This window comes from Seriola dumerili, unplaced genomic scaffold (assembly GCF_002260705.1).
Source record: "Seriola dumerili isolate Sdu_G_001 unplaced genomic scaffold, Sdu_1.0 BDQW01000478.1, whole genome shotgun sequence".
Taxonomy (NCBI): Eukaryota; Metazoa; Chordata; class Actinopteri; order Carangiformes; family Carangidae; genus Seriola; species Seriola dumerili.
In genome coordinates this window covers 4,221,627-4,247,409 of record NW_019174733.1, presented here as the reverse complement: position 1 = coordinate 4,247,409, position 25,783 = coordinate 4,221,627, and the positions used below count along the sequence as shown (strand labels likewise).

Here is a 25,783-nt window from a genome sequence, read left to right as displayed (position 1 = left end):
TCAATGGATATAGGAAGCTAATGGTGCAATAATGCAATAATTTAAAAAATTAAAATAACTGACCAAAGACAAAGATGTAGACACTAAAATAATACTGCACCTCAACATAATCTATCGGATAGAATCTAATAAAAATATAATATAATCTATCAGCAACTTGCTGAAAAATCAATACCCTACGCACAGACAGCAACAACTCTTTGCAATAATAAAACTGACGAGACTGAACCCTAAATCTGTGGGTTGCTTTGTCACACCAACTAAAAAACTGTACCTGCACACGGCCAACAAGCAATCTTCTATGGTGTCTCTCTGAGCCTTAGTCAAGCTAAGAGCCCTGGAGAGGCTGTAGACTGCCTGTATGAGAGAGTCGACCAGTAAGGTGTGGTCCTCTAATCCACAGAAGAGGGCTGAACATTTGGTGAGCAAGGGAAGCACAGCTGTACACAAGTATCTGTTGAGGGCCAGAGCCATATCAGTGGATCCTAAATCAGCCTGCAGTACAAAAGAGAGGTTACACTTACACAGACTCCAATTACCTAAGTGGAACTAAACAAGGAGTGAGGAGGCAGCAAGAAGAAATGGGAACCATGATCAGGAATGCAAACAATGTTTCCTCAGACTGAACATAGAGACCAAAAAAATTACTGTATACGTATATATAAAGAAAACTGAGAAAATGGAATATATTTTCATACCACAACAAGTCTATTACAAACACATTAAACCTGAACATATATTAAACCTTATTTGGAAGGAAGCATACTATAATGTTTCATGGAAATCAAAACACAAATTATTATTATTAGTAGTATTAATTAGTGTGGGTAAATGGATCAAATTGAGACAACAGGGTCTTCTGTAAGTAGGAGCAGTGCATGAGGTCATGTTTATAAGGATTTCTCAACAATTGCAGTAATGATGCGAGTGACATGAGGGCAAGGAGGTGGATATTTTTCATTGGTGACATGATGCAGCTTGGATCAATACAAAGTCACAGGTCACTCCTACAATGGTACACTGAATCTGTCAAGCAGGTGAACAGCGGAACAAACTAAAATTTTCTCTGCTTACAGTGTCAAGAGAGACAGCTGCCTGAAGGTCAGGCAGAAAACCAACTTCTAGGAGGTGGAGAAAAAAACTCTGGTTCTCGATGCCATAAACCCGGTCCAGGAACAGAACCATAGCGGCTTTGTGGTCGGGGCAGAACACTGTAGACAGGTCAGGCTCAACCACCAGACCATCTGGAGAAACAGAGAGAAAGGTCATATTGACATAATGTGTAAAAATCTGATTGGGTGGGGCTTTAATTAGATTCTAAAGAAAATCATAATTTAATAAGCTGCCGTAAGAGGCAGGTCAGGTTTCTGTGCAATGTCTTAATATAAGTTGAATGTACTGTAGTGATGTAAGATTGACTGATTGGCTCTTTTAACCTTTAGACACTGAAGGGATTTGAAAGGAGATGCTGATGACTCCCTCAAGGTCCGGAATGGGGATGAGTGACCTCAGAATGGCCCGGATGCGAATGGCTTCTCCTTTACCTCCTTGAATTAACTGGACAAGAATTCAGAACAAAACACTGTCATAGGTCAGTCATTACACGGGATCGCAGATAAAATTTCTGATTGTATATACTGTATATTGCATTACATTGTATGTTAAGTGTTAGGATGTATACTGATTCTATTAAATATTACAGACATCTTCCTAATGTTGAATTGCAGCTCATTTTGCAGTCCAAATCCAATTTGTCTCAAAGTTGAAAAACTGAGTTGAGTCTGATTTGTTTTCTGAAACATCAGTGTATTAACTCAAATTACAATTTCATTAGTTTTTTCATTAATTTTTAAAGGTTTTAATGCATTTTTATGACTTCTGTAAAGCATTTTGAACTGCCTTTGTGTTTGAATGATCCAAAGACAAAAAATGCGCTTCAATCCCACTGTTACAGGGAAAAGAAATTTTTCAGGCGCCTATACTGACAGTCAGGTGCACATGCTCGCTCCCCAAGCTGCCCTAGTGTGAGGTTAGTGCTGCAGAGAACCTAACACGGTACTTACTGTTGCATGTCCGCCATATTCAGACAGAGTTAAGACAATAACTCTGTCAGAATTTAGTAAATGTCACCAAAGAGTAAAATTGGATAGCAACATAGTATATGACAAAATGTATACTATGAACATAGTGTTTCAAATATTCTATACACCCACTGTATATTAATACATCATACAGAAGTTTCACTGTTGTGGAGTTTAATTAGATTAATACTGTAATCACTGGTATTGTAGTAGTGATTCTGACATTTAATTTCATTGTTGAGCAAATGCCCACGGTTATCACTAAATATCTAATTTTTCAGTTTATGTCTGATCATTCTGTATGGAGGACCAAGCCAATATGTGACTCATTCTCTAAAAAGCAGTTTGCAGACTTTTTCCATTCGGCTTCACTGTTTTAGAGTTTTCAGTGGATACTGATGGAGAATGGCTGCTGAAGGCAGAGAAAACACTCACATGCATCTCTGGAGCACAGCGCCCCAGCAAGTCAATAAGGGCTGAATAGAAGGTCATGATGGCGTGTCCCATGTGAATGAGGTCATCATCATGGTCCTGGGCAACATCTCTGTTACAGAAGATAATCATAATGGTCAAAAGCTTGTCATGAACTCAAATTAATCAATAAGGATTGTTAAGAGAATCGAACAATTGATTATCCCTAAATAAAGCAGCAGGTTAGCCAGGCAGGATAAGAGCTTTACTGATTACCTCAAATTCTATTTAAAATTCTGACAGTTACAATGATTACAAGAGATGCAGAGAGAGCAGGGGTCAGTTCTTAAAAATAATCTGTGTCATTAAACTTTTGCAGTTTTGATTTCATTAAACTTCTATTTACCAGGGGCAGGTTGGCTGAACAGACGCTGTGCTGCAGGAATGAAATGCTCCAAAAAGTTCGGGAGAAAATTACTCCAGAGACTTATTTTGATAAGGCTTACGCCTAATGTAGTGTTTAATTGCATTTAGATGACTTTCCAATGTCCATTTTTACACTAACATTTTTGATTGCATATTTGACATTTGTCAATGCTGGTTACAGAAAGCATAGCATTTATATCAAATCCTTCACCACACGCAAAACCTCTCGACTCTGATTAAGATTAATCACGTTGAACTTTGATCCCATTTGCCAATGAACTTTCACTGCACAACCAGTGAGCCGGTGAACCAGCAGAAATGGAGAAGAAATACAAAATTATTGAAACTGATTTTATGAATATTTCTCTACAGCACAAAATAGAAAAAATGTAATGCACTGAATCTATTTGGTTGTTTGAAATCTTGCAATCTGCCGTCTGTTTACTGCAGAGCTGAACACCAGTACACCATTAGGCTGATTTTTATGCATAGAAATTCGTGTGTGTGTGTGTATGTGTGTCTACAATATTAAAGTAACTTTTTGAAATACAGATCAAAAGTTATTTTGTACACAGCAGTATCAAAATGGTGATTTGTTCACACACTTCTAATACTGACAGTGTTCTGTTGGACTGGTACGTGGTGCAAGGTCCGTCTATAGAAGGGTCCTCAGAGATCCTGATGGCTTCCTCCATGGCTGCAAGCAGACCATTTCCCCCATCACCCCGCAGGGCAGGCCCAAAACACTCAGGCCGACGAATCAGCAACTTCAATACCACATAAGCATTTTCCTCTACACTCTCACCTGTGGACAAAGAACGCATGGAAAATTAGTACTAACCACTGGCGGAACTTATGGATTGTGTGTGGGATAGCAGTCACATTTTTGTCTTTTTAATATATTTCTCCCAATATTACTATTGAAATTAAATGACAAAGACTCTCACTGAGTTTTTTGGACTAGAAGTTGATAAATCAAAAATACACCAAGAGGATCAAAAGAATAATGATACCCAGGTCAATATATGTACAGCTTATAGACTGAATAGAAAAAAGGTAAAGATAAAATCAATTATAGGTATGTGGTACAGAAAGCCAATGCCCTTTGAACTGTCAATTCCCTCAAGGACAATTTGAACTGATGCCTTCTGGGCATCGCTTCAAAGTAATGAAAATCAATAGTAGAATACCAGAACATTAATTACCTCTATTGCAAATAGCTTACTTAATTAGCAGCATGAAAAATGCAGCTGCTTATAGCTTTTCAGCTTCGTATTTTGCTTTTACTATTCTTGCTGCCAAAAAGTAAAGATATGCTTGAAGACAAATGGCTGAGTAAAGTAACCAAGTTAAGCACATTTTTGTGCTAGGACGAAAAAGTTTACATAAAAAAGTACATTTTCAATTATATAAAATGACTGGAATTATCAGAACAACATGACCGTCTCCAACAATTTTTGCAAACAATTGCAATGTGGATATTGTGTCATTTAAAACCACAGAATGTCCTCTGAACGGGATAAACTTTATGGATAGAACTAACAGATTACCGTTGCAGAAAACAGCAAAACGTAGAAAATCCAGGTAACGTTCTCCCTCTACAGGGTTCCATCCAACATCAGGATAGCCTTTTGCCACTAGCATTGGACAGCTCTGGAGACCACATCCAGCGAGGTACTGCACCACCTTCAGATTAGATTAGATTAGACACTGGGATATTGCAGCAACAAATAATGGGGTACAACAAAGAGAAAATAATCTGTGTTGTTTTAATATTATGCCTTTCTAGGAATCTAAACTAGAAAGTATGATTTCATTTTTGCCCTCATTTGATTCCAAGTAACCAATTAATGTTGGTGGTGATACTTATAAAATAATGTGTTGTTCAATATTACTGTTGCCATCATTACACACTATGTACAGCAGAAAGGCAGTGGGCAACATTAAATACAGAGAAAACTGAGATTCCACAGTCAATGAAAAACAGTAAGCAAAGGCAGTCCATGTTCACTGTAGAGAAAAGCATTTATCCATGTATTATGACATAAAGGAGACTGTTAAGAGCAGTACTGTAGAGGAAGGCATAGAATATGAATTCACCTTCTCTAGGTCGGGTTCCTTCAGTGCTAAGGCCAGTTCATTATTATCCATTACAGAGGCTGCTGCCACATCTAGAGGAGTGGCTCCACGCATGGACGGTGAAGCTAAGGGACAAAGGCATAAAACAATCAGAACACCAACTCATGAACTACATAGGTCAGGATGTTGGGGTTTATTATCGTGGGGACAAGATCCAAACAGCTTCACAAGGTTATTACAACCCAAAGATTTAACACTTATATCCATGTAATTCAGTGCAGCAGTCCTGCTATACATTTTTACTCAGCAATCTGCCTCTGTGAAACTTTCATAAGTTAGACATTGAAAATTTTATGACACCCTTACAACAACTCTACAAACTAAAAGCTCAAGGCTGCAAGAGCTGAATCAACACCTCTCTGCAAAAACTGACAGTTATAGGTTCAACAAATCCAGTTTGCAATGAAAGGTTATTGTATTACAATACATTACAGTAGATTCTACAAGGCTTTCTGTTACTTTGCACATCATTTATACATAGACACAGACAAGTGTGAAAATGTGAATTACCAAGTCCAACACTGCTGTTTTCCAGCAGGTAGCTCAGATGGTCAAATAGTGCTCCCTGATTGTGACGGCTGATCCGGCAAAAATAACACAGGAATCGACAGCAGCTGGCAACCATCTTGGGAAAGGTAATCTCCTAATAAAAGAGAATTAATGTACTGTATGGCCATGCTGCATGGAGTATTGCCCATTTAATGATGAACATAAGCCAGAAACCATTATATTAGCTTTGGCTGTTTTTACCTTTGGAATACCAATACTGTTAAAATTAAAAGATTTAAACAACAGTTGATGACCTGCTTCTTTCGTTACACACATTTATTTCCATATATCACTATAAATTTTATTTATCTCTCACCTTTGATTCCCCTTCTCCGAGAACATTGACCATCACCTCCATCACAGTCTCATGCATCCCCAGTGTCCTCATGAGGTTGGGGTGTTGGTAGAAAACTTTATTATTCATGATGTCTCTGTACATGGAAAAACAAAAACTGTGACAAAAACCAGCACAGGATATGATGATGAAATGTGTTAGAAATTAATAAATACCAATCATCACAGATCAAAAGCTGTCAAAAGAAGCAAACTCCAATTCGCATTGCCAATCTCCCCCTACCCTAATCTTCTGATCATCAGCCTCTCCTCCTCTTTCCCCATGCGGACACTGAGGAGAGAGCGGATTTGACCCAGGGAGGACAGGAGAGTCATGGTGTCCTGCACTGATGCTTGGCTGATCGTATAGGCTTTGCAGAGTGGTCCTGCCATTTGGCCCCCAAGGCCCTGATACTGGCGGTGCAGCAGTGAGAAGACGGCTCTAACCAGTTCAGGGTCCTCCATCTCACTCTCCTGGGCCCAGCGCACCATCATCTCAGAGATCAGCTTTTTGAGGGACTCTGAGGAAGTAACAGCAGGTGAAAAGTGATTAAGGAGTGGAATCCTACTATCCTTGTGCTTTAAAAAAAAAGATTTTTTATGTTACAATTTTTGGTAACAACTCTGACTGGAGGTTAATACTTAACATCCTCATTTACATATCCACTTTCACCAAACTCTTCTGTCATTACAACCCAGCTATGATTGTATATACTATTGTTCCTGAACCAAATAAAGTGTTGCGTGACCACATGTACAGGTGAATTAATAGGGAATGGTGAAGTGACGGGCTTTCAAAGCACAGATATACTTACTGGCGCTCTGCGGTCTGCACTCCTCTGCTTCTATGGGTGTCTTCCTCAGCCCAGAGACTCTCGCCACTAGACTGAGAAGTCGATCTTTTACAGACATCTCAGCATCCTCTTCATCTTCTGATTCACTGTCCAATTCAATGCCTGCACAATAAAAGCAGGATAAGATGAGACCACCTCAGTCGCAATTGTGGTAAGTGCCATAGGTCCCTGGCTCAATGAAGATTAATAATGAATCACTCAAAGATAAAACAGTGTTCCAACCACAGTGTGTGTTAAGGAGGTTATGGAAGTCTTGCAGGAGCTGTTGGATTTCCTCTGGACATGGACAGTTCTCCTGCTGCTCATGCTCTCTGAAGCTCAGCAGCATGTTGATCTAAAGACAGATGGATATATGACACAGACAGTATAGACATTGTACAGCTCCTAGAACATAGCACAAACCACAACTTAGCATTTTTTTTTTTTTTACACCTTAATCCTCTCCTAAAATTTCTAATTTGATTTCAGTGCATTCAACCTGCTCCTGGGGAGGTGAGCGGAACTCCTTGGTCTTGCGGGCAGTGAGAGCGGCTGACATGTTGAGTGCCTGCATGACCTGGTTGTAGCGAAAGCGTTGGTTCTCCTGCAGCTGACCTGCGAAGTTGTCGGAGAAGGCGACCACAGCTTCTACCCTGTGGCGCACCTGGCTGTCACACAGGTAGGACAGCAGATGACAGAGCTGGAGAGGGAAATGTATTAAATCTTCTTTAATAATTCATTTTAAACTGCGTATAAGCAGCTCATCTCAATCTGCTTATTTGATCACCTCAAGTTTGACAGCTTCTGGAAGCTTCATTTGAAGAAGTCCTTGTTTAGGAGAGTCCTGTTCCTTTTTGGCGCCTACTTTCCACTCCTTTTCATCATCACCACTCATCTCTTCTTCCTCTTCCTCCTCAGGAGTTTCAGCATCTATGGAGAAGACTTCCGGCTCTATCAGTGTCAGAACTTTGCCCAGATCCTCATCCCCAAATACCCTCATTACCAGCAGGGTATAGAACAGTCTAATTAGGGGAACCAGCAGAAGCTCAACGCTGCCTCCTACAGGATCCCTTACATTCTGACCCACAGCCCATGCCCCTGCAGTCAGCATTTCCACTGTCAGATTCTTCAATATGTCCAGAGGGATTTCTGGGCTGTCTGTGCAGGCTATTTCAACTGCACCATCTCCCTCTATCCCATCACTCCTGACAAAACAAGGAGATGAGAAGTGCATCTGTGGTTTCAGGGATGTGCTAAGACTAGTGCTGGAAATGCCTTCTGGAGGTTGACCACTCCCCCCATTAACACCTTTAATAGGCCTGGGACAAAGGGTGATTTCTCTAGTCTGGTCTGTCATGGGCACGATGTATTCATGGTTCATCATGAGACATGCTGTGGTGTAGCTGCTGAGGTGAACCTAAAGAATAACAAGAAGAATATTAATTTAATTACTCTAAGAGGTTTTCTTATCCTGTTGTCAAAACAAAGAAAGACACAAACCCCAACAAGCATTCACCTGAATAAGTAGCTGGTAAAATGCAGAGCGGAGTGGGCCGGGGAGGTGGGGATTCTGAATAGCATGAAGGACCTGGGACTGGTCCACATGACTGCAGAGGGCATGGCAAACTCTGGTGTTTCCAAGGGTGCATAAAGAGCAGTAGAGGAGGAGGGTGTGGCGGTGAAAGGTCAAGAGGTCATCAAGTTCGGACAGCTCCAAAATGTCAACACACCTAGATGTACAGTATATAGTATGTCATCAAAAGGTAAAGATACGGTCAATTTCAGTGTTGTTGCTTAATCAAGAACAAATTACAAAGTCCACTTGATAACTTGGCACAACAGTGGCACATGGAAAGAAGGCCAGAATTTGCAGCTACAGTCTGTTGCATTTTTGATGATGTTACATGTTGTTACTCAAACAAGTGTGACAATCGCAACATTATAAACAACAGGTGCATTACTTCCTGTGGACTCAAATCTGCAAGCCCAAATCCAAAAACACATTTATTCCTGCTCTTTAACCTGTTTTCATCAGGGATCTGAAGGCTCATGACTTGCAGGGGCTCAGAGCATTGGACTCTCCAGCCATGGCGCTCGTCTGGCCGATCCACCAACACCTTTAATGGATGGGCTGGCACTTTGGTCCACGAAATCGGGCTGAGATGCTGGATCTGAAACCTTGGAGGACATTGAGGAGTGGCATTTCTTCTTTGGCTGCGAAGCAAGCCTGCTGACAGTGGCATCACATTCTGGATGAAGAGAAAGACATATCCAAGTAGCAATGGAGGAACAGATCACCAAACAGCTGTTCACTAAATTGCCAGACTGCAACCTAATTAATTACAGATCCAATCTGTCCACAACATTTTGCCCAAATTTCCTGAATATGCTGCTTTTTTATATATCATGCTGACAAGCTGTCAAGGTCAAAAACACAATGTTCTTCTAACGTCTTTGACGTGATTTGAGAATGATTAGTTCCTTTACCTTAACGCGTCCCAGTTCAAACTGAAACATGTTGCTGGTGGTGGGCTTCACAAAAACAGCAGGAAACAGCTTTGTACTGGCTTCCACCTAATTAGTGGTGAAACAATAGTACCTCAGTTTAATAATGCAACGCAGCATGTTTAATATTATTTACCATAATTACTTAATGTTATTCTGCCAACTGTGGCATACACAACTCAATATGAGGTTGATGTATATTTAGATTAATGTATTACATTAAGAAAAAAACTCAATCACTCAATGTGAACCACTCGGATAGTTTCCTGTGTGACCTACTTGGTAGAAGGTGGCCATCTCCACGCCACTGGAGGTAAAGGTGAGGAGCCCAGTGGCTGTGTCAATCAAACAGCCAATTTCCAACCCTGCACTTCTTCGACTCTGAGACAGACCTGTTGCTTCTCCAGCACACACCATGTAACAGTTACACCGCTTCACACTTCACAAAAGGATAGGGATATGTTCAATTATTAGTTTGTTGCTAATTTATAGCACAATGTCATACAATATTAAAGTTCTTCAGGAATACACTATGTTGTAATATTATAATAATCATGCCAAACCCACAAAATCTCTGAACACAGTTCAGTATTTCAATTCTTGGTCACCCACACTAATATCATTTTCCTGGTACACACTGACCTTTCTTGGACTTTGCCACTGTCATCTCCGAGGGTGACAGTCACGGTGTGGACATAGTCAGGGTCAAAAGTCATGTCATAGTGATGATAGTCAGAGGTCACCCAGCCTACCCACACATTAAACGGCTCCTGGCCTGGAAGAACCCTCACTGAGTAGTAATACTGAAACAGAGAGGTGTCATTGTTTGGTATTTGCAATTTGCATTTTTATTGTGGCTGGCAATTACTGTAGATCTATCAGCAAAGAGCTGAAGAACACTGCATATGAACAAGCCCTGCAGCACAATTTGTTTCATTTTACTGTATCCTGAGGCAAATACATTTTGTCTTTTCTGTCATTTTTTCTAGGTATTTAAAAGTAATTTAGAAAAACCATCACAAAAATATTTTACTAGCACTGACTTGCTTTTTGTACTGTGGTTATGATGGGATGAAATAATGAGAAAATCAAAGCCTTACTCTAGAGCTCTGGATAAGGTGATCGTAGTTATCTTTGTCGACTACGACATCTTCGAGAAGCCGTGCAGACGAGTTACTGCTGACTAGGCCTGGCTTAGTCCTCTTCAGCATGAACCTGACAGAACACAAATTATTGAGAGCCTGTTTGTTATCTTGTTTATTTTCACAATCTTCATTTTTTCTGTTTTTTGTCTCATTTCATTTGGAGAAACGTCTTTTACAACCATACTTGTCATTTTGACCACCTAACAGAAAAATATGGAAAAGCAACATACATAATATTTCTAAGTAACTAGTACATTATTATCCCAAGTAAAGTATCACTACTGAACAAAAGAATTGTGCCTTTATGCTTACCACAACCTACCGTTGTTTCAGTTTTGATGTTTTGTCTTGGCTATGATCCTTATAGTTGAGCTCATCTCTTGAGCCAGCAAAGCTGTGGGCTGACTTCATCAGCACTTCAAAGTCAGAGTCCACCTCCTCCTGTTCTTTCCTTCCTAAAAAGGACAATGGGAATTAATTACAGCAAGGCACTGGGGAGCTTAAGCGGAACAACTCATCAAGGTCATTATGGGTGAATATCAGTAATCTGGATAACTGCAAACAACAGCTATCAAGATCTCACAAACTAATTATTTCACTGAATGTTCATCTTGTAATAGCTTGCTAATTTAAACAGGCTGCATCATTGATAATGTCATTTGTTGAGTGTTATGACAAACCAAGTGAGTCCTTTGTGAAGTATTGTCGAGTTCTCTGTGGCTAACTTGAGCATACTGTATATGATAAGATGTAATATCATCTGAACCTGGAGAGAGTGTGTTGGAGGCCACTGGAAGCACGCCCCCTGCAGGGCTAGTGAGAACAGCAGCACATTCAACAGACATGCTGAGCCGATAAAATCCCATTTCACTGCCTCCACCGTGGTGTGCGAACAACCGCTGAGAGACCCTCAGGCTGGATAAGGAATCCGCAGAGCCACTGGTTTTAGTGACCTTGGATAAGATTTAAACAACATTTTCAGCATCAGTGTTGTCAGTTAACCAGTGCTATAAGCAACCAAGGGCCCCGTAAAGGTACAAAATACTTATTGGCATACACATATTGACTAAACCGCTGGATGAAAGAAAGCCTATAAACTGTAAAAACTAACTTGTAAATTGTGATCATTGGGTAGTATGGAGGTAAACTGAGGCTGTTTCCAACTCATCCACAGGGCTGGATCTCTGGCCATGTTGACAGCAAATGGCTCATAACCCTCCTGCAGGCCACACACAGTAAAGTACTGCAGGGAGTCCACATGGCGACCCAGGTTCAGCCTCCCCACCTGGTTCACCCCAACACTGACCACAGGCAACAGGCCTGGGAAATATGGGGAGAGACAAGATGGAAAAAAAATTCAATCTGATAAATGTATAAAATATATTTATTAAAACTTTGATATAAATTGGACTTTCTCAAGAATTTAAAAAAAAAAAGTTTGATTTATTATCTTTCAGTTAAATGGACAGTATAAAGTCTGTACAATACACTATATAAAGTCAAAAACTCTTCCAGACCGTCTCTGGTATCAAAGTCCTTGGCAGCCAGCTCTGATCCTCTGTCATTAAACAGCACCTCTCCATTGAGCGTGACCACCATGGTGCGTTCAGCCATGTCCACCAAGCAACCCACCACATCACCTCTCTGCCACGGACGTCCCAGGGGTTCACCGCCCTGATGGTACCACTGAGCCTGAAAGCAGCAGGAAGACAATTTAGACAGAAAAAGAGACAAGTGCAAAAATCTCACATAGGAAGAGGAAAAGAGGTAAAAGAACCATCACTGTTCAGAATGAGATAAGATGAGATGCTAGCAGGATCATCACACTCAGCTCAGCAGATTGCAGTGATACTTCACTTTGGTTATTTCAGTACTATATCACTCAATTTACATAATGGAAAATATAACTGATTTTTTGTGTACTGGTTTAAAATAATGTGGAAATAGTCCAGCAAAAACTGATGCAGGTTTAATCAGGGTTACACATTAATTACAGTAATTGTGACCAGCTGCGTTGCTATTCAAGCATCAAGTTCGATCCAGCTGATATGCCACGGACGAGCAATTCACAAGCTGAAGTTAACTATTCTGTTGGACTTTTATTTCTTCATTTCAATTCGTTTCATTAGACTGTTACTTTAGAGACGAGCATTGGGCCACAGTATTGTGTCTTTCTGATCTCCAAAACATCCTCTGGCATCACCACTGATCACACAGCCAGAACACTCGAGTTTACAAACAGATTTTGATTTTTTATTAGATCCAGTCATAAAGTTATTCTGTAGACTGTGAGAGTAAATGAAGAAATATCTAAGAACTGTGGGAACATGAAGCAACAACAACACTTTAGTTTTATCATGCAAAAAAGAAAATAATCCATATTTGAGGCTGTAACAAACTCTCACAGTGATTTAGGCTTATTGCTCTTTTAACAATAAGACTGAACATGCAGTCATGTTCAGAGCTGTAAACTTTTAATATCTCACCTCAAATCCATCAAAGACATAAGCCTGGTCATCTGAGCCGAGCTCTTTATCGAGGGTACAGCCTGGTCGAGCCCAGCCCACTCTCATATTCCCTGCTGTCAGTATTTCAAATTCAAAATACCACTTCCCCCAGGTCACAGCATACGATTTATCTGGTCTGAACACTCTGCATTTCTCAGCAGAGAAGAGACATGGGTTTGATAATGTGGCTGGAAAACCCAAGAAACAGAGAAAATATGGTTATGTGCCAAAATAATAACTGATGTGCATTTAAGTCCTGTTAAACAGAGTGTATCTTCGCAATACAATGTTGACAAATGTTGCAGGATTAGCAATAGTCTTGCAAAATGGTGCAACTAATATGCGACAGTTTAGTTTTGTTTAACTTGATAACAAAGAGAGATGTGTCTCACTTAAACTTACATTTATTATCTCATGCTGGTTACAATAAACTGGCAGGCAGGCCCCGCTGGGGTGGGCATAGAGCCACTGCAGGGGCGTGTGCATAATCAGGGGAAAAATATAGAGTGACACTAAGTTGAATGAATATGATTTATGTGGGAAAATAAACAAAGAGGAGTTTGCTGATGCTATCGTGCTGAACTATATTTCACTACATTTCAACATGGATCCGTTTTTATATTACTTGCTTCCTCTATCATTGTTAATGATTGATAAAAATTGTGTGGGGGAGGGGCTAATGAATTATGTTTTTTCAGCTTCTGAAGGGGCCTTGCCAGAGAAAGTTTGAGAACCAGTGCAATAAGTAAAGTGAAGTGAACTGAGCTATAACTGATAAGACTGATAAGAAGGCTTTGAGACATACTCCGCTCCTGGTTCAGGGGCTCCAGGCTGTAACCGTAGGCCAGCAGGGTACAGACAGCGTCTCTGACACTCTCCTTGCCCGCTCTCCTACTCCTTTCATCAAGGAAGCTGCATGGCACGAGGTATGGGCTCCGCTTCGCTTTCACGTCCTAATAATACAAATGCAAAAAACAAAATCGGCATAATATACAATGACATTAAAATTACTGAAAGCCTCATCAATGCAGTAATACAGCACAGAACATAAACCTGTTGGGCTGCATAGGTCCATCCCTGCTTGATTCTCTCTCTAGCCCATACATTGTGATCATTTTCTGCCAGCAAGTTAACCACTTCCTCATGGGCTGGGCTCAGAAAAACATGGCTCAAGTCCACTGGGGCAGGTCTATAACCACTGGGCTGCTCATACCTGAGGGAGAGAATTTAAAAAATGGACGCATAGAAATGACATTCGAAACATTATCGTCAAATGAGTGGCTATGGTGTAGTTATGCTTTTGCAGACACAGTTTCATAAGGCATAACAAATTTACATACTTTGTGACTAGGCTCATGTATTTGACTCTCTCCGCAGCACGGTCATCAGTCAAACCAATGTGGAAACCGAGAGCAAGCAGAGTCCTCCAGTGCAGAAATAAACAGAAACATTCACTAATCACAAAAACATGCAGCTACAACAGACACTGGTTACTCATCAGTTTTAAGTGAAAATTTTATTAGACAAATTTAATGAAAATAATCAAGTAGACAAGTAGGTTTTGTCTATTGTATGATTCAGGTAATAGACCTCACCTCAAGGTATCTTGAGCCACCTGAAGGTTCTGGTTCCTCTCCTGCTCTGGCAGCTTGGAGAACTCCACCAGACAGGGGTCATGCCTCTTACTTTCATCTCTCACCTGTTTGACAAGAGCTAATATTTTTCAAACTGCAAGGAGCACTGAAGTGAGCTGGATCAGTCAAGTTTCTTTATAATTCCTAAATACTAAAGTTGTTTAATAATAACTATAATAAAATAATTCATCATTTGATATATGCAATGATGAAATAAAGCTGGTAGTTAAATGATGTGCTTCTCTTTTCTTACAGGTCCATGTGTCCATCCGAGATCAATCTTTTCCATCGCCCAGAGTTCATGGATATTCTCAGCCATTTTCTCTCTGATGTCCTCAAGTTGTGTTGGCAACACCACCTATGAGGGTAATATGAGTAAATCGGTATATTTCAGCACAAAGGATCAAACTGAACATAAATGTGGATTTTTTTAATCTGCAATGTCTAAATGTAAAATGATTTAGCAATTTGTTTTTTGTAGAATAAAATGAAACCTGTTTGACATGACAGCTGATTTTTACCTTGCTGATGTCTACTGGCATGGGAGTGAAGATAACCGGAGTGGCAGGTATTAAGGGGCCGATGAGGTCTTGTTTCCCTTCTCCGTGATCCAAGATATATTTCTGACATGGCTCTACCTTCAGCTCAACTCGTGGGAGCAGCGCCTCAGAGCATGGAGCAAAACCCGGCGGCGGTAAGAAGCGAAACTCTCCGTGTCTTCCCCCAAACAGAAAACGAACCCTGGTGTAAAGAAATAGGCATTTACTACATGTACTGAGGTCCTTATAGAGACAAAAACATGAACTCAGACAAAAATGCATACAGCTTCCTGCAACAAATTACAAATAGTAATGAATACTGCATGTTAAGTCAAAATTCATTTGGAGGAACCAAAAGCCAGCCATGCCCAACAGTTAAACACAAGCATATCTCCACTACCAACCTGACTCCAGCAGAGAAGCTGACCACAGGATAAAGAAGTCCATCAGCACTGAAGTTCTCCAACATGCCCTGCACAGGTAGACCGTTGACCCGGAAAGAGATGCATGGCGCACTGAGGTCAATACAGCAGCTAACCACATCGTCATTTTTCAGCAGGTGAGGGAAGGGGGAGCTGACTCTGCGGCCCATGCAGCCTAAGATTCAGAAGGCACACAACCTCTTAAGTCATCCATGTACACATTTCTCTTTTGTTGTTTGGTTTGTTCTTAGTTTTTCCTCAAATCAAAATGAGACAGCATAATGAGGTTTAGCTTGTTTAATTAAACAAACCCCCCAACAACTAAATTAAAACAAAATGCATGTGTATGTACAGTCTATAACACATGTGTACATCCATATGTTGTAATAGTTGAGGCGACATACATTTTTGGCTTTTGGGCCAGCTGCAGGGCTATGATTTTGTGACTGTATTTCCATCTGGCATTTACAGTAAAAAATGAGAGGACATGATCAAATGCTATCAGATTAATGCTAAATGACCAATATGGAATCACTCTGCTTTGTATTCAGTGTTACTTTGCCACACTAAAAGGCAGTTAGCGCTCTCTGAATAAGTAAGTGTTGCTTAACAATGGCAGTCAATGCTGTTATTTCAATGGCAAAGTTTTCCTATACAGGCATCCATTTTGCTGAATTTCCTCATTCTGTTTAATTAGACATGGTAAATATCCTATATATGACTTTTATGGCACTCAATTATATGCAGTAATGGATTTTAAATCTGAATTTGTATCTTTTTTCTTTTTTTTTTACATCTATAGATACTTTTGTCTCAAGAAGTACCCTGGAATATGTAGCGTAATATATTCAAGTGGGTATTTTTTCAACTTGTCTATAAATCTATCATTTAGCTTTTCTGTTTGTGAAAATATTTAGGATTACAGAATACAAATCAAAACTGTACTCTAGGTCATGTATCATTTTCTGTTGGTGTCCCACCGTATATTCCATCTTTTATTCTATTCAAGTTAAGGATCAGTAAAAACCCAGTGACAGTTCACTGTGATTCATATTCGAGTGAGCGAGTTCCCCATTAGCACGTGTATTGTACACTGAATCCCATATCTCTCGTTTGATCTCATCCTCACCTGACCAGAGGTGAAGCCCATCAAAGCCATATGAGCAGATGTCGTCTCCCACCCCGTTGCCCCCCCAGCCTTCTCCTCCTGTCGGCCTGGGATGGTAGCCCTCAGTGCGAGCCCAGCCAACACGCAGGTGGGTGGGCTCAGATGTGAGGAAGGGGTCGACATGATCCACAACAAGCTCATAGTACCACCTCCGATGCTGGGCTGAATCTTCCCCCATTGCCAGGAAGATGTTTGGTCTCATGCTGTGGTGGTGAGGTGCACACAGGAGACAGACAAAAAGACAGAAGATAGTGGTGCCTTTATTTGGTAAGATGGACATATAATATTCATCTTAAAGACATAAAAATATATTTGGAACTTGAAAACATGTTACAAAATTGTAAAGCAATGAATGAACAACTAAGAAGAGCAGGAAATCCTGAGAAAATTAAATATTTATTTATAAATATAAATAAATGTATCACTGTGTGTGAAAAATTCAGGTGCTCAACTGGAAACTTTGGATGGGGGGCACAGACAAATGGAGTGAGCTCAACAACACTGACTTTTTTGTTGTACCAAAGACAATCACTGAACTGAATATGTAATTCATGTGTATACCATCTCTGGTGGATGCTTGTTTGATTTTGACCATGCTGCCCTGTGCAGGACTACACATTTCCATTTGATACTCTGTGTAGCCCACACAGAGCATACCTTAACTTTCATGGGCACAGCACAGTGTGTTAAAAAATATATAAATGAAAGAACAAACACAGAACCAGACTCTTGTAGCTTCTCCTTTTGAACTTTCCAATAACAGTGCTGAGACTAAATTACCAGAGATAATTTGGAATCAGAGAATGAGAAACAGTAACATGGAAAGGTATGTGGACGGGAAAATCACCAATCTGTTCGAATCAAGTCTCACCGACACCTTGTTTGGAGAATAAATTTTAGTTCATGTAGCAACCTTGTCCTTGACAGAGCTCTCATGGCAGTGAACACATGAGGACATTACAAGAATGGGAAAAGGACACAGAGAAAAAGTATGACCTGGTTAAGATGATGTAAGAGATAATAGTGGATAAGAATGAGAATGGATAAAGAAACTAGAATTAAAGCCTTGCGGTTGCATGCCTCTGCCTCAACCAGTCAATTTGCAGTTAATAAGCATGTGAATTCTTGAGTTATGACCAAAAATGTGTTTTGTGTGGTCACAGTGGCCTTGACCTTCGACCAGAAAAATCTAATCATTTCATCTTTGAGCCCAAATGAACGTTTATACCAAATTTGAAGAACTTCCCTCAAGGCATTCCTGAGATATTTCGCTCACAAGAGTGGAACATACGGACGTACGGACAACCCAACAACATAAATGCCTCCAGCCATGGCTGTCGACAGCATAGAGGCATACAAATAATGGGAAAGACAGCATCTGGAAGAACTGGCAAATTGTGGTGGGTAAGGAGGAGAAGATGGAAAAGAGAAAGAAAACTGATGAGATGAAGGAAATGAGAATGAAAGCAGATTTACTAATGAGACATTTAGTTGAACAATAAGTAAAAGTGATAGAATGAGAAATGGCTTGAGGAGGAAGAGAGAGCTGGGGAATGGACTGAGCAGGTGTGAAGGATATGAAACAAAATAAGGCCTGAAGAACAAAATAGGCTGCTGATCGAGAACGGCATGATAAAAGAAGCCAGCTGCTGTGGAAGAAAGGGAAGATGGAGTCAAAAGAAAAAACAAGCTCAAAGGAAAAGGAAAATGGAAACTGCATACAAGATCAAACTGGCACAGTGGGCCAAAATATTGAGAGACAGAAGAAGAAGATGAAATATGATGAAACTGATTAAAAAACGTCTAAAGATTAGAACGATTGAGCCATACTACCTCAGGCAGCAGGTAACTTTCCCAAGTCTCATTGGAAGAGGCTGAGATAAAGACATCTGTGCTCTGACATCAACATTATTGGTCTGATCTTTTCAGACAAAAGGAATTAGTGCAGCAAATTAAGAGATGACACTGATGGAGACAAGTAACTCTTAAATTAACTCAAGTCAAGCAGAGAAAAAGATGGGCCTGCAGCAGTGAGATCTCTACAGTTGACAAACAGCACTAAATACATGCTGAAGCAAGCATGAGAAGGGCTAGAGAAAAAGTCCTCAAGAAGCTCTCCATTCAATGCACGGTTTTTAAATGTGCTCCTCTGATATAACATTATATTATTAATAATTATATTTAAAATTTTTATCGATTCTGTAACCTTTTTGTGTCTGATTTATTATTTAGACAAATCTAAATGCTGAGGAATTCAGAAAAAAACTGAAAAAGAAAAGAATAAGGCAGTACAAAACAAAGAAGAATAACTCGAAGATAAAACACGGTGGTCCTATTGAGAGAAAACATTCTAAATTTTACCTGGTGACCTGATTAACCAGTCGTGTTTGGAGCAGCAAGTCTCTGTCTGGCAGCAGGTTGTCACAGATGTGGTTCTGATTGGACCGCACTGCCACACCACTGCACACACACAGGGAGCACAGCACCTCCAGCACCTGGAACACAGCCTGTCAACACTTCACCCAGCAATAGTTTGACAAACACATGGAAATGATCCCACATTAGCGAATGAATTTTCCCTAGGGGATAAATAAAGTATCTATCTATCTATCTATCTATCTATCTATCTATCTAACAGATCAACAACTGCATAATAATGCATGTCATTTTTTCCATAAAAGCTACAATTAGATGAACTACAGCACTTCAGTCAGTTAATACAGCACTAACATGACCATAATGACAGTATTGGTCATTTTGCTTCCACTATTGATAAAGATTGCACATTACTTCTCACAATTGCTATACAATTTTTATACACAAATAAGACCCTGCATACACTACCTTGTTGTTGCATCCATGCTTGTCTAGAAAGGAGATGAGGGAATGAATGTGTCCTTCTTTGATGACATTGAGTGCCTCAGGACTTTCCAGTAGGATACAGTGGAGAACCTCCAAGACTCCTGTACATGACAGCATGCAACTGCTCATTACTATATGGAAGATACCCTGTATTACTCTCTATATTATCATCAAATTTTGCTATGATGCTGAGATAAGGTATGATAATTAATATCAGATGTAATGTACAGCATGTGCACCTGGAATATATTACTACATAATCACCAATGTGAAACAACCCAAACAGTCACAACCTAAATATGAGATTTCTTTTTAGTATTTTGCCCCTAAAAAGTAGGATTAATATTAAAATGCATACAAATTCAACCAACCAGAGGATGCCTCCAGCCGGTCTAGCCTGCTAATCAGCCAGTCCAGAGATCCTGAGAAATGTGCACAGTTTACACGGTTTCCGCGGATCAGAGCAGCTGAAGGGGAAAAAAGAAGGAAACATTAGGAGTAATATTTATACAATCCATGTTTTTCATGCAAAATGGCAGAATTCAGACCATGTTTTTTGGCAATGTATGAATAATTTAAGTTAGGTATTTTAAGCAAAATGCATCTGAATGGGTTCTTGGTTTGGTGTCTGTGTCAGTAGATAATCACCGTTGTGGGGTCAGTATTGAAAATGAAAAAGCCATCTATACTGGATGTGTGATAATTCTCACCTAGTAGCTCGTAGAAACGATTGAGGGTGGTCTCCCACTCTTCTCCCGTCTCATTGTGTGTAGCTTCAGCAAAACGAGAAGCACTACTATACTGGTGTAGACGGTCAACACAATCTAGGACCAAATCTATTACACCCTGAGAGGAAAAGTTGGTATTCTTATGAAATAGTGACAAACATATCAGATGGAGGACCAATTTTTTCATTCGCACATATAGATTTACCTCTTCTTGAAACATGTTCTGCCGATTCTTTACAGCTGTCATGCTGTTCTGTTTAGCTTCATGGCCTAGCCCCTCTAGTGGAGGCTGGAAATACTTTATTAGATCCTGCAGACTGCACGTCACTATCTCTGTCGGCAGGCTGACAGAGGGTAGGGTTCCTTGTTGACTAAAACCATCCAGTTTCCTACAGAAAAGATGTATAAAGAATACAACAATATAATCATAGAAGTGATTTGTTTCTGACCTGGACTCAAACTAACAGACCTCCATCTTCTTGTGGGAAAACAAGCCTGGATTTGAGACTTACTAGTATAACCAGCCCTTGCAATTTTTTGTAATACTGGGCTCCTTATCTGAATCAAGGATAGAGAGTGTTGTGTGTTGTACAGACTGTAAAATGTATGATTCTGGGATAAGTAAATAAAATTAAATTAAATATGTATATGTTTTTTTACAATGGGAAAACAGAAAGTTTGAGAGAGTATCAGAGTCACAAGTGATTCCATATCTCAGAGTGTTCTCACAGTGCAGAAGTAGGAGACCTAATAATGCAATTGCAACTTATAAAAAGAATGGCAGCATTCCCATGGTATTTTGAAATCTCCTTTGGGTATTGCTGTAGTACTGTATATACCACAAGGAATTTCTTTGAGTATTCCAAGACAGCTAAAGTCTGTGGAAGTATGGAAGTGAAGTGAAAAGTGTAGTGTAGAATTTGGATGTTCTGCAATACCTAAATCAAGTACCACTCGTACACTACAAAGACTAAAGTCTGTCACTAAAGCAATTTCTTATTACGCATCAGCCAATAATACACCAATATATGTGCAATAAGCCAATATTGGCCTGGCTGATTTATCAGTCTAGCTCTGACAAGGGCATACACAAAGCTTGTGCTATAAACTCACACTCAGATAGTCATTTAGCACAACATTAAACCTCAAGAGAACACTGCAGCTGGAAACAACAACCTGTGTCAGTGTAACCATGTCTCTATCAAACTGATATCCACAAATAAGAGGGTCTAGATATGGCACCCAGTACCTGATAAACCCAGTGAGAAAGAGAACAGCACTCCGGATGAGTCTGGCAGTTTGAGATTCTTCCCTTTGAGAGCGAGACAGCGTCAGCCCATCGTCCATATGACCCTCAGTATGCAAAATGGCCTGGGAACACATCGTTTGCAATTATTCCCCATCGATTCTTTCACTGTGTTAAAAGTGTGAATCAGTGCATTTTCACATTCAGCATTCTGAAAAGACGGTCAATTCGATTAATCAATAATGATTCTAATCATTTTGAATCTAAAAAGGTTTACCTTTCTCTGGGTTGTTCCCATGCGAGAAGACTTGGCATCGGTGGCTTGGTAGGTGAGCCAGAGCCCAGAGTCTACATGCTGGACATAGCAAATGGAATCTCCATACTTGATCTCTGAGATGCCCATGCCATCGACAATACTCTTTATGCCTGTGTCAAGCTTCTCCTATAGGCAAAAATCTATTATTACATGTATCCCAAACAGATGTGTCTCTCTTACATAAGTTGGACAATTGTACTACATTAATGACCTTCAAGTCTCCAGTCTACAGAAATTTTCAGATTATGAATTTGTCCAATGTATTTTTCATGGGACTCCTGACCTTCGAGGATCGGAAACAGAAGGAGGTTGAGTTGATGTCAGCCTTGTCCCGATCAACCAGATGTAGGCCTCTCTCTTCTGTAAGACCCAGGTACCTCCCAGTGGTCACATGGCACAGTCTGAACGGCTGCCCCCAGCATGTATGTCTACCACTCCAACTGAGGAATATCAACACAATAGTGTTTTTTGTTGTTGTTTTGTACTCCTTTGAAGGAAATTGAACAATCTGTTACATTTTGTTTTTCCTCTTTATTGTTGAAACGGCAGGGAGTAAGGGAGTAAGAGAAACACAATCCTAATTCCGTTCTGGGACAGTTATATCAAACATGGTTGTGGCAACTCTGTACAGCATTCATGAGCAACAACAACAGAAACAGAAATTCTGGACTCTGTTGATTCCCTCTATGATCTTAACAATCAACTACTGTGTGCATGTGTGCATTATTCTCTTTTTATGCAAATGTTCCTGCAAATGACACTATTAAATATTTTGAAAATGTGATGCCCATTTTATACCATCAAAAGCTTTTAAGTGAGTCTTAATATTACTTACACAACATGCAGAATCTCCAACCTCCAGAGAGAGCGGGCGTGGCTGGAGACTGATCCAATCTCATAATGCATTATCCTACAGTGACAAAACAGACATGACCAAGGAACAAAAGGACGTTTTCAATAGCTGACACTAGAAGTGATTAGCCTTTTCAGCTGACTGACCTTTGCAGCTCCTCTCCCTGCTGTGTGGAGGGAATTGTCAGACATGCATCACTATGGCTGTGGAGTAGCCGCAACGTGTCGCCCCCCTTCAGGTATCCTAGAATTAGCACAACAAACACCAGAAATGTTCTCTACTGAAAGAGACATTTTGCTGGATCTTTGAAACAGGCAATTTGTTGGCTATAACTAGTATCTAAACAAGGCTATAATTATTCTAAGAATAATGATAGCACAGAAGCTATTCTTCATTTCAGTTGTAGACACAGTCCGCACTATAATATTTGCAACCTGATTTTGACTCATTGCCAACATCAGTGTGCAAAAACAAGCTGGAATCTCTTTGAACAATCACATTTCTTGGACACAACAATCAGGTGGATTATTTCATTTTAGGGATTGACGGTTTGTTTTTCAATATGCTTAGAGAACAAAAGAAAAGAAGAAAAAAGAAACTTGCCTTGAGCAACTCCACCTCCAGAGCAGATAGGAGAAACACTCCAGAGAGTCTGCTGGAAAGCTGCATTTACAATCAGACTGTCACTCAAGCTTCTGTTGTCAAATACAGTGCCAAAGGACAGGTGCTGGAAAGAAACAAAAATGGGCTCATCAGCATTAAATATAAGTTCTACTACAATAGGTGTTATCATATACAATTATGCTAAACAACTCATCAGAAGCAGAGAGAACACAGACTGCTAACTACTGAGTGAAGTCAAAGGATATGAAACCAATGACATAAATTATAGTGTTTGATTCTGTAAAGCTCAGACGAAAGATGGAGAAGAAACGCAGTGAGCAAGCATTCAATTTAAAAACTACATTGATTAGTATCTTCTGTAATTTCTTTAAAACAGATTAATGTGTTTGACATTTGTTATTGTCTGAAATATCTAAAGTAGATTCGTTGTTATGTAAGAATAAAACATTTCACTAATTTACAGACTCACCAGATATCTCTCTGAGGATATATTGACCAGTATGAGGTCATCTCCAACACGCACTTTCTCACCCTCTGACCTCTGTCTAGATGCTGGGTGTACAGTCCACCAACATGCCTCACCTGATCCACACACACACACACACACACACACACACACACACACACACACACACACACACACACACACACACACACACACACACACACATAACTGTAGTAAAAAGATTTGGAATGAACGAGTGTAAATTAGAGCAAGATTCACCAATAAATACTAACTAATTAACTAACTCAATTAACTGATTATTTGTGACTTGTAATTCATTAATTTATACTGCATATAGAAAAAATAGTTAATACAATCAATATGTGAAAATATGTAAATAAGTTTTTAATATTTATTTGGATTATATTCTTAAATCTACATCACTAAGGCCTGAATAATCAAGATCAGGTGAGGCATGTTGGTGGACTGTACACCCAGCATCTAGACAGAGGTCAGAGGGTGAGAAAGTGCGTGTTGGAGATGACCTCATACTGGTCAATATATCCTCAGAGAGATATCTGGTGAGTCTGTAAATTAGTGAAATGTTTTATTCTTACATAACACGAATCTACTTTAGATATTTCAGACAATAACAAATGTCAAACACATTAATCTGTTTTAAAGAAATTACAGAAGATACTAATCAATGTAGTTTTTTAAATTGAATGCTTGCTCACTTTCTTCTCCATCTTTCGTCTGAGCTTTACAGAATCAAACACTATAATTTATGTCATTGGTTTCATATCCTTTGACTTCACTCAGTAGTTAGCAGTCTGTGTTCTCTCTGCTTCTGATGAGTTGTTTAGCATAATTGTATATTGATAACACCTATTGTAGTAGAACTTATATTTAATGCTGTGAGCCCATTTTTGTTTCTTTCCAGCACCTGTCCTTTGGCACTGTATTTGACAACAGAAGCTTGAGTGACAGTCTGATTGTAAATGCAGCTTTCCAGCAGACTCTCTGGAGTGTTCTCCTATCTGCTCTGGAGGTGGAGTTGCTCAAGGCAAGTTTCTTTTTTCTTCTTTTCTTTTGTTCTCTAAGCATATTGAAAAACAAACCGTCAATCCCTAAAATGAAATAATCCACCTGATTGTTGTGTCCAAGAAATGTGATTGTTCAAAGAGATTCCAGCTGTTTTTGCACACTGATTTGCAATGAGTCAAAATCAGGTTGCAAATTTATAGTGCGGACTGTGTCTACAACTGAAATGAAGAATAGCTTCTGTGCTATCATTATTCTTAGAATAATTATAGCCTTGTTTAGATACTAGTTATAGCCAACAAATTGCCTGTTTCAAAGATCCAGCAAAATGTCTCTTTCAGTAGAGAACATTTCTGGTGTTTGTTGTGCTAATTCTGGATACCTGAAGGGGCGACACGTTGCGGCTACTCCACAGCCTAGTGATGCATGTCTGACAATTCCCTCCACACAGCAGGAGGAGGAGCTGCAAAGGTCAGTCAGCTGAAAAGGCTAATCACTTCTAGTGTCAGCTATGAAAACGTCCTTTTGTTCCTTGGTCATGTCTGTTTTGTCACTGTAGGATAATGCATTATGAGATTGGATCAGTCTCCAGCCACGCCGCTCTCTCTGGAGGTTGGAGATTCTGCATGTTGTGTAAGTAATATTAAGACTCACTTAAAAGCTTTTGATGGTATTAAATGGGCATCACATTTTCAAAATATTTAATAGTGTCATTTGCAGGAACATTTGCATAAAAAGAGAATAATGCACACATGCACACAGTAGTTGATTGTTAAGATCATAGAGGGAATCAACAGAGTCCAGAATTTCTGTTTCTGTTGTTGTTGCTCATGAATGCTGTACAGAGTTGCCACAACCATGTTTTGATATAACTGTCCCAGAACGGAATTAGGATTGTGTTTCTCTTATCCCTTACTCCCTGCCGTTTCAACAATAAAGAGGAAAAACAAAATGTAACAGATTGTTCAATTCC

General features: G+C 39.7%; 1 protein-coding gene across 4 annotated transcripts in view; it reads right to left on the bottom strand.

Moving 5' to 3' along the window:
- Positions 1 to 25,783, bottom strand: part of LOC111235207 (ryanodine receptor 2-like) — a 64,939-nt gene that overhangs the window by 34,395 nt on the left and 4,761 nt on the right. For 3 of the 4 annotated variants that reach the window (XM_022763571.1, XM_022763573.1, XM_022763572.1), the window contains exons 1-43: positions 22,844 to 22,915; positions 22,680 to 22,754; positions 22,128 to 22,284; positions 21,806 to 21,970; positions 21,532 to 21,653; positions 20,488 to 20,671; positions 20,265 to 20,400; positions 19,926 to 20,021; positions 19,537 to 19,655; positions 19,054 to 19,187; positions 16,654 to 16,895; positions 15,507 to 15,699; positions 15,085 to 15,304; positions 14,817 to 14,921; positions 14,525 to 14,628; positions 14,270 to 14,353; positions 13,983 to 14,142; positions 13,735 to 13,882; positions 12,909 to 13,117; positions 11,940 to 12,114; positions 11,534 to 11,742; positions 11,189 to 11,375; positions 10,745 to 10,877; positions 10,378 to 10,492; positions 9,920 to 10,080; positions 9,557 to 9,716; positions 9,260 to 9,346; positions 8,795 to 9,021; positions 8,289 to 8,502; positions 7,560 to 8,189; positions 7,272 to 7,472; positions 7,016 to 7,127; positions 6,755 to 6,895; positions 6,184 to 6,460; positions 5,923 to 6,037; positions 5,568 to 5,700; positions 5,019 to 5,122; positions 4,469 to 4,604; positions 3,537 to 3,723; positions 2,517 to 2,625; positions 1,437 to 1,557; positions 1,075 to 1,244; positions 275 to 495 (exon numbers count right to left, since the gene is read on the bottom strand). In XM_022763571.1, coding sequence (XP_022619292.1) covers positions 275 to 495; positions 1,075 to 1,244; positions 1,437 to 1,557; positions 2,517 to 2,625; positions 3,537 to 3,723; positions 4,469 to 4,604; positions 5,019 to 5,122; positions 5,568 to 5,700; positions 5,923 to 6,037; positions 6,184 to 6,460; positions 6,755 to 6,895; positions 7,016 to 7,127; positions 7,272 to 7,472; positions 7,560 to 8,189; positions 8,289 to 8,502; positions 8,795 to 9,021; positions 9,260 to 9,346; positions 9,557 to 9,716; positions 9,920 to 10,080; positions 10,378 to 10,492; positions 10,745 to 10,877; positions 11,189 to 11,375; positions 11,534 to 11,742; positions 11,940 to 12,114; positions 12,909 to 13,117; positions 13,735 to 13,882; positions 13,983 to 14,142; positions 14,270 to 14,353; positions 14,525 to 14,628; positions 14,817 to 14,921; positions 15,085 to 15,304; positions 15,507 to 15,699; positions 16,654 to 16,895; positions 19,054 to 19,187; positions 19,537 to 19,655; positions 19,926 to 20,021; positions 20,265 to 20,400; positions 20,488 to 20,671; positions 21,532 to 21,653; positions 21,806 to 21,970; positions 22,128 to 22,284; positions 22,680 to 22,750 — 6,974 coding nt within the window. In that variant the 5' untranslated portion in view covers positions 22,751 to 22,754; positions 22,844 to 22,915. Of the gene's footprint in view, positions 1 to 274; positions 496 to 1,074; positions 1,245 to 1,436; positions 1,558 to 2,516; positions 2,626 to 3,536; positions 3,724 to 4,468; positions 4,605 to 5,018; positions 5,123 to 5,567; positions 5,701 to 5,922; positions 6,038 to 6,183; positions 6,461 to 6,754; positions 6,896 to 7,015; positions 7,128 to 7,271; positions 7,473 to 7,559; positions 8,190 to 8,288; positions 8,503 to 8,794; positions 9,022 to 9,259; positions 9,347 to 9,556; positions 9,717 to 9,919; positions 10,081 to 10,377; positions 10,493 to 10,744; positions 10,878 to 11,188; positions 11,376 to 11,533; positions 11,743 to 11,939; positions 12,115 to 12,908; positions 13,118 to 13,734; positions 13,883 to 13,982; positions 14,143 to 14,269; positions 14,354 to 14,524; positions 14,629 to 14,816; positions 14,922 to 15,084; positions 15,305 to 15,506; positions 15,700 to 16,653; positions 16,896 to 19,053; positions 19,188 to 19,536; positions 19,656 to 19,925; positions 20,022 to 20,264; positions 20,401 to 20,487; positions 20,672 to 21,531; positions 21,654 to 21,805; positions 21,971 to 22,127; positions 22,285 to 22,679; positions 22,755 to 22,843; positions 22,941 to 23,300; positions 23,425 to 23,790; positions 23,904 to 25,783 lie in introns of those variants that run through there. The other variant, XM_022763574.1, reaches the window with a different exon arrangement.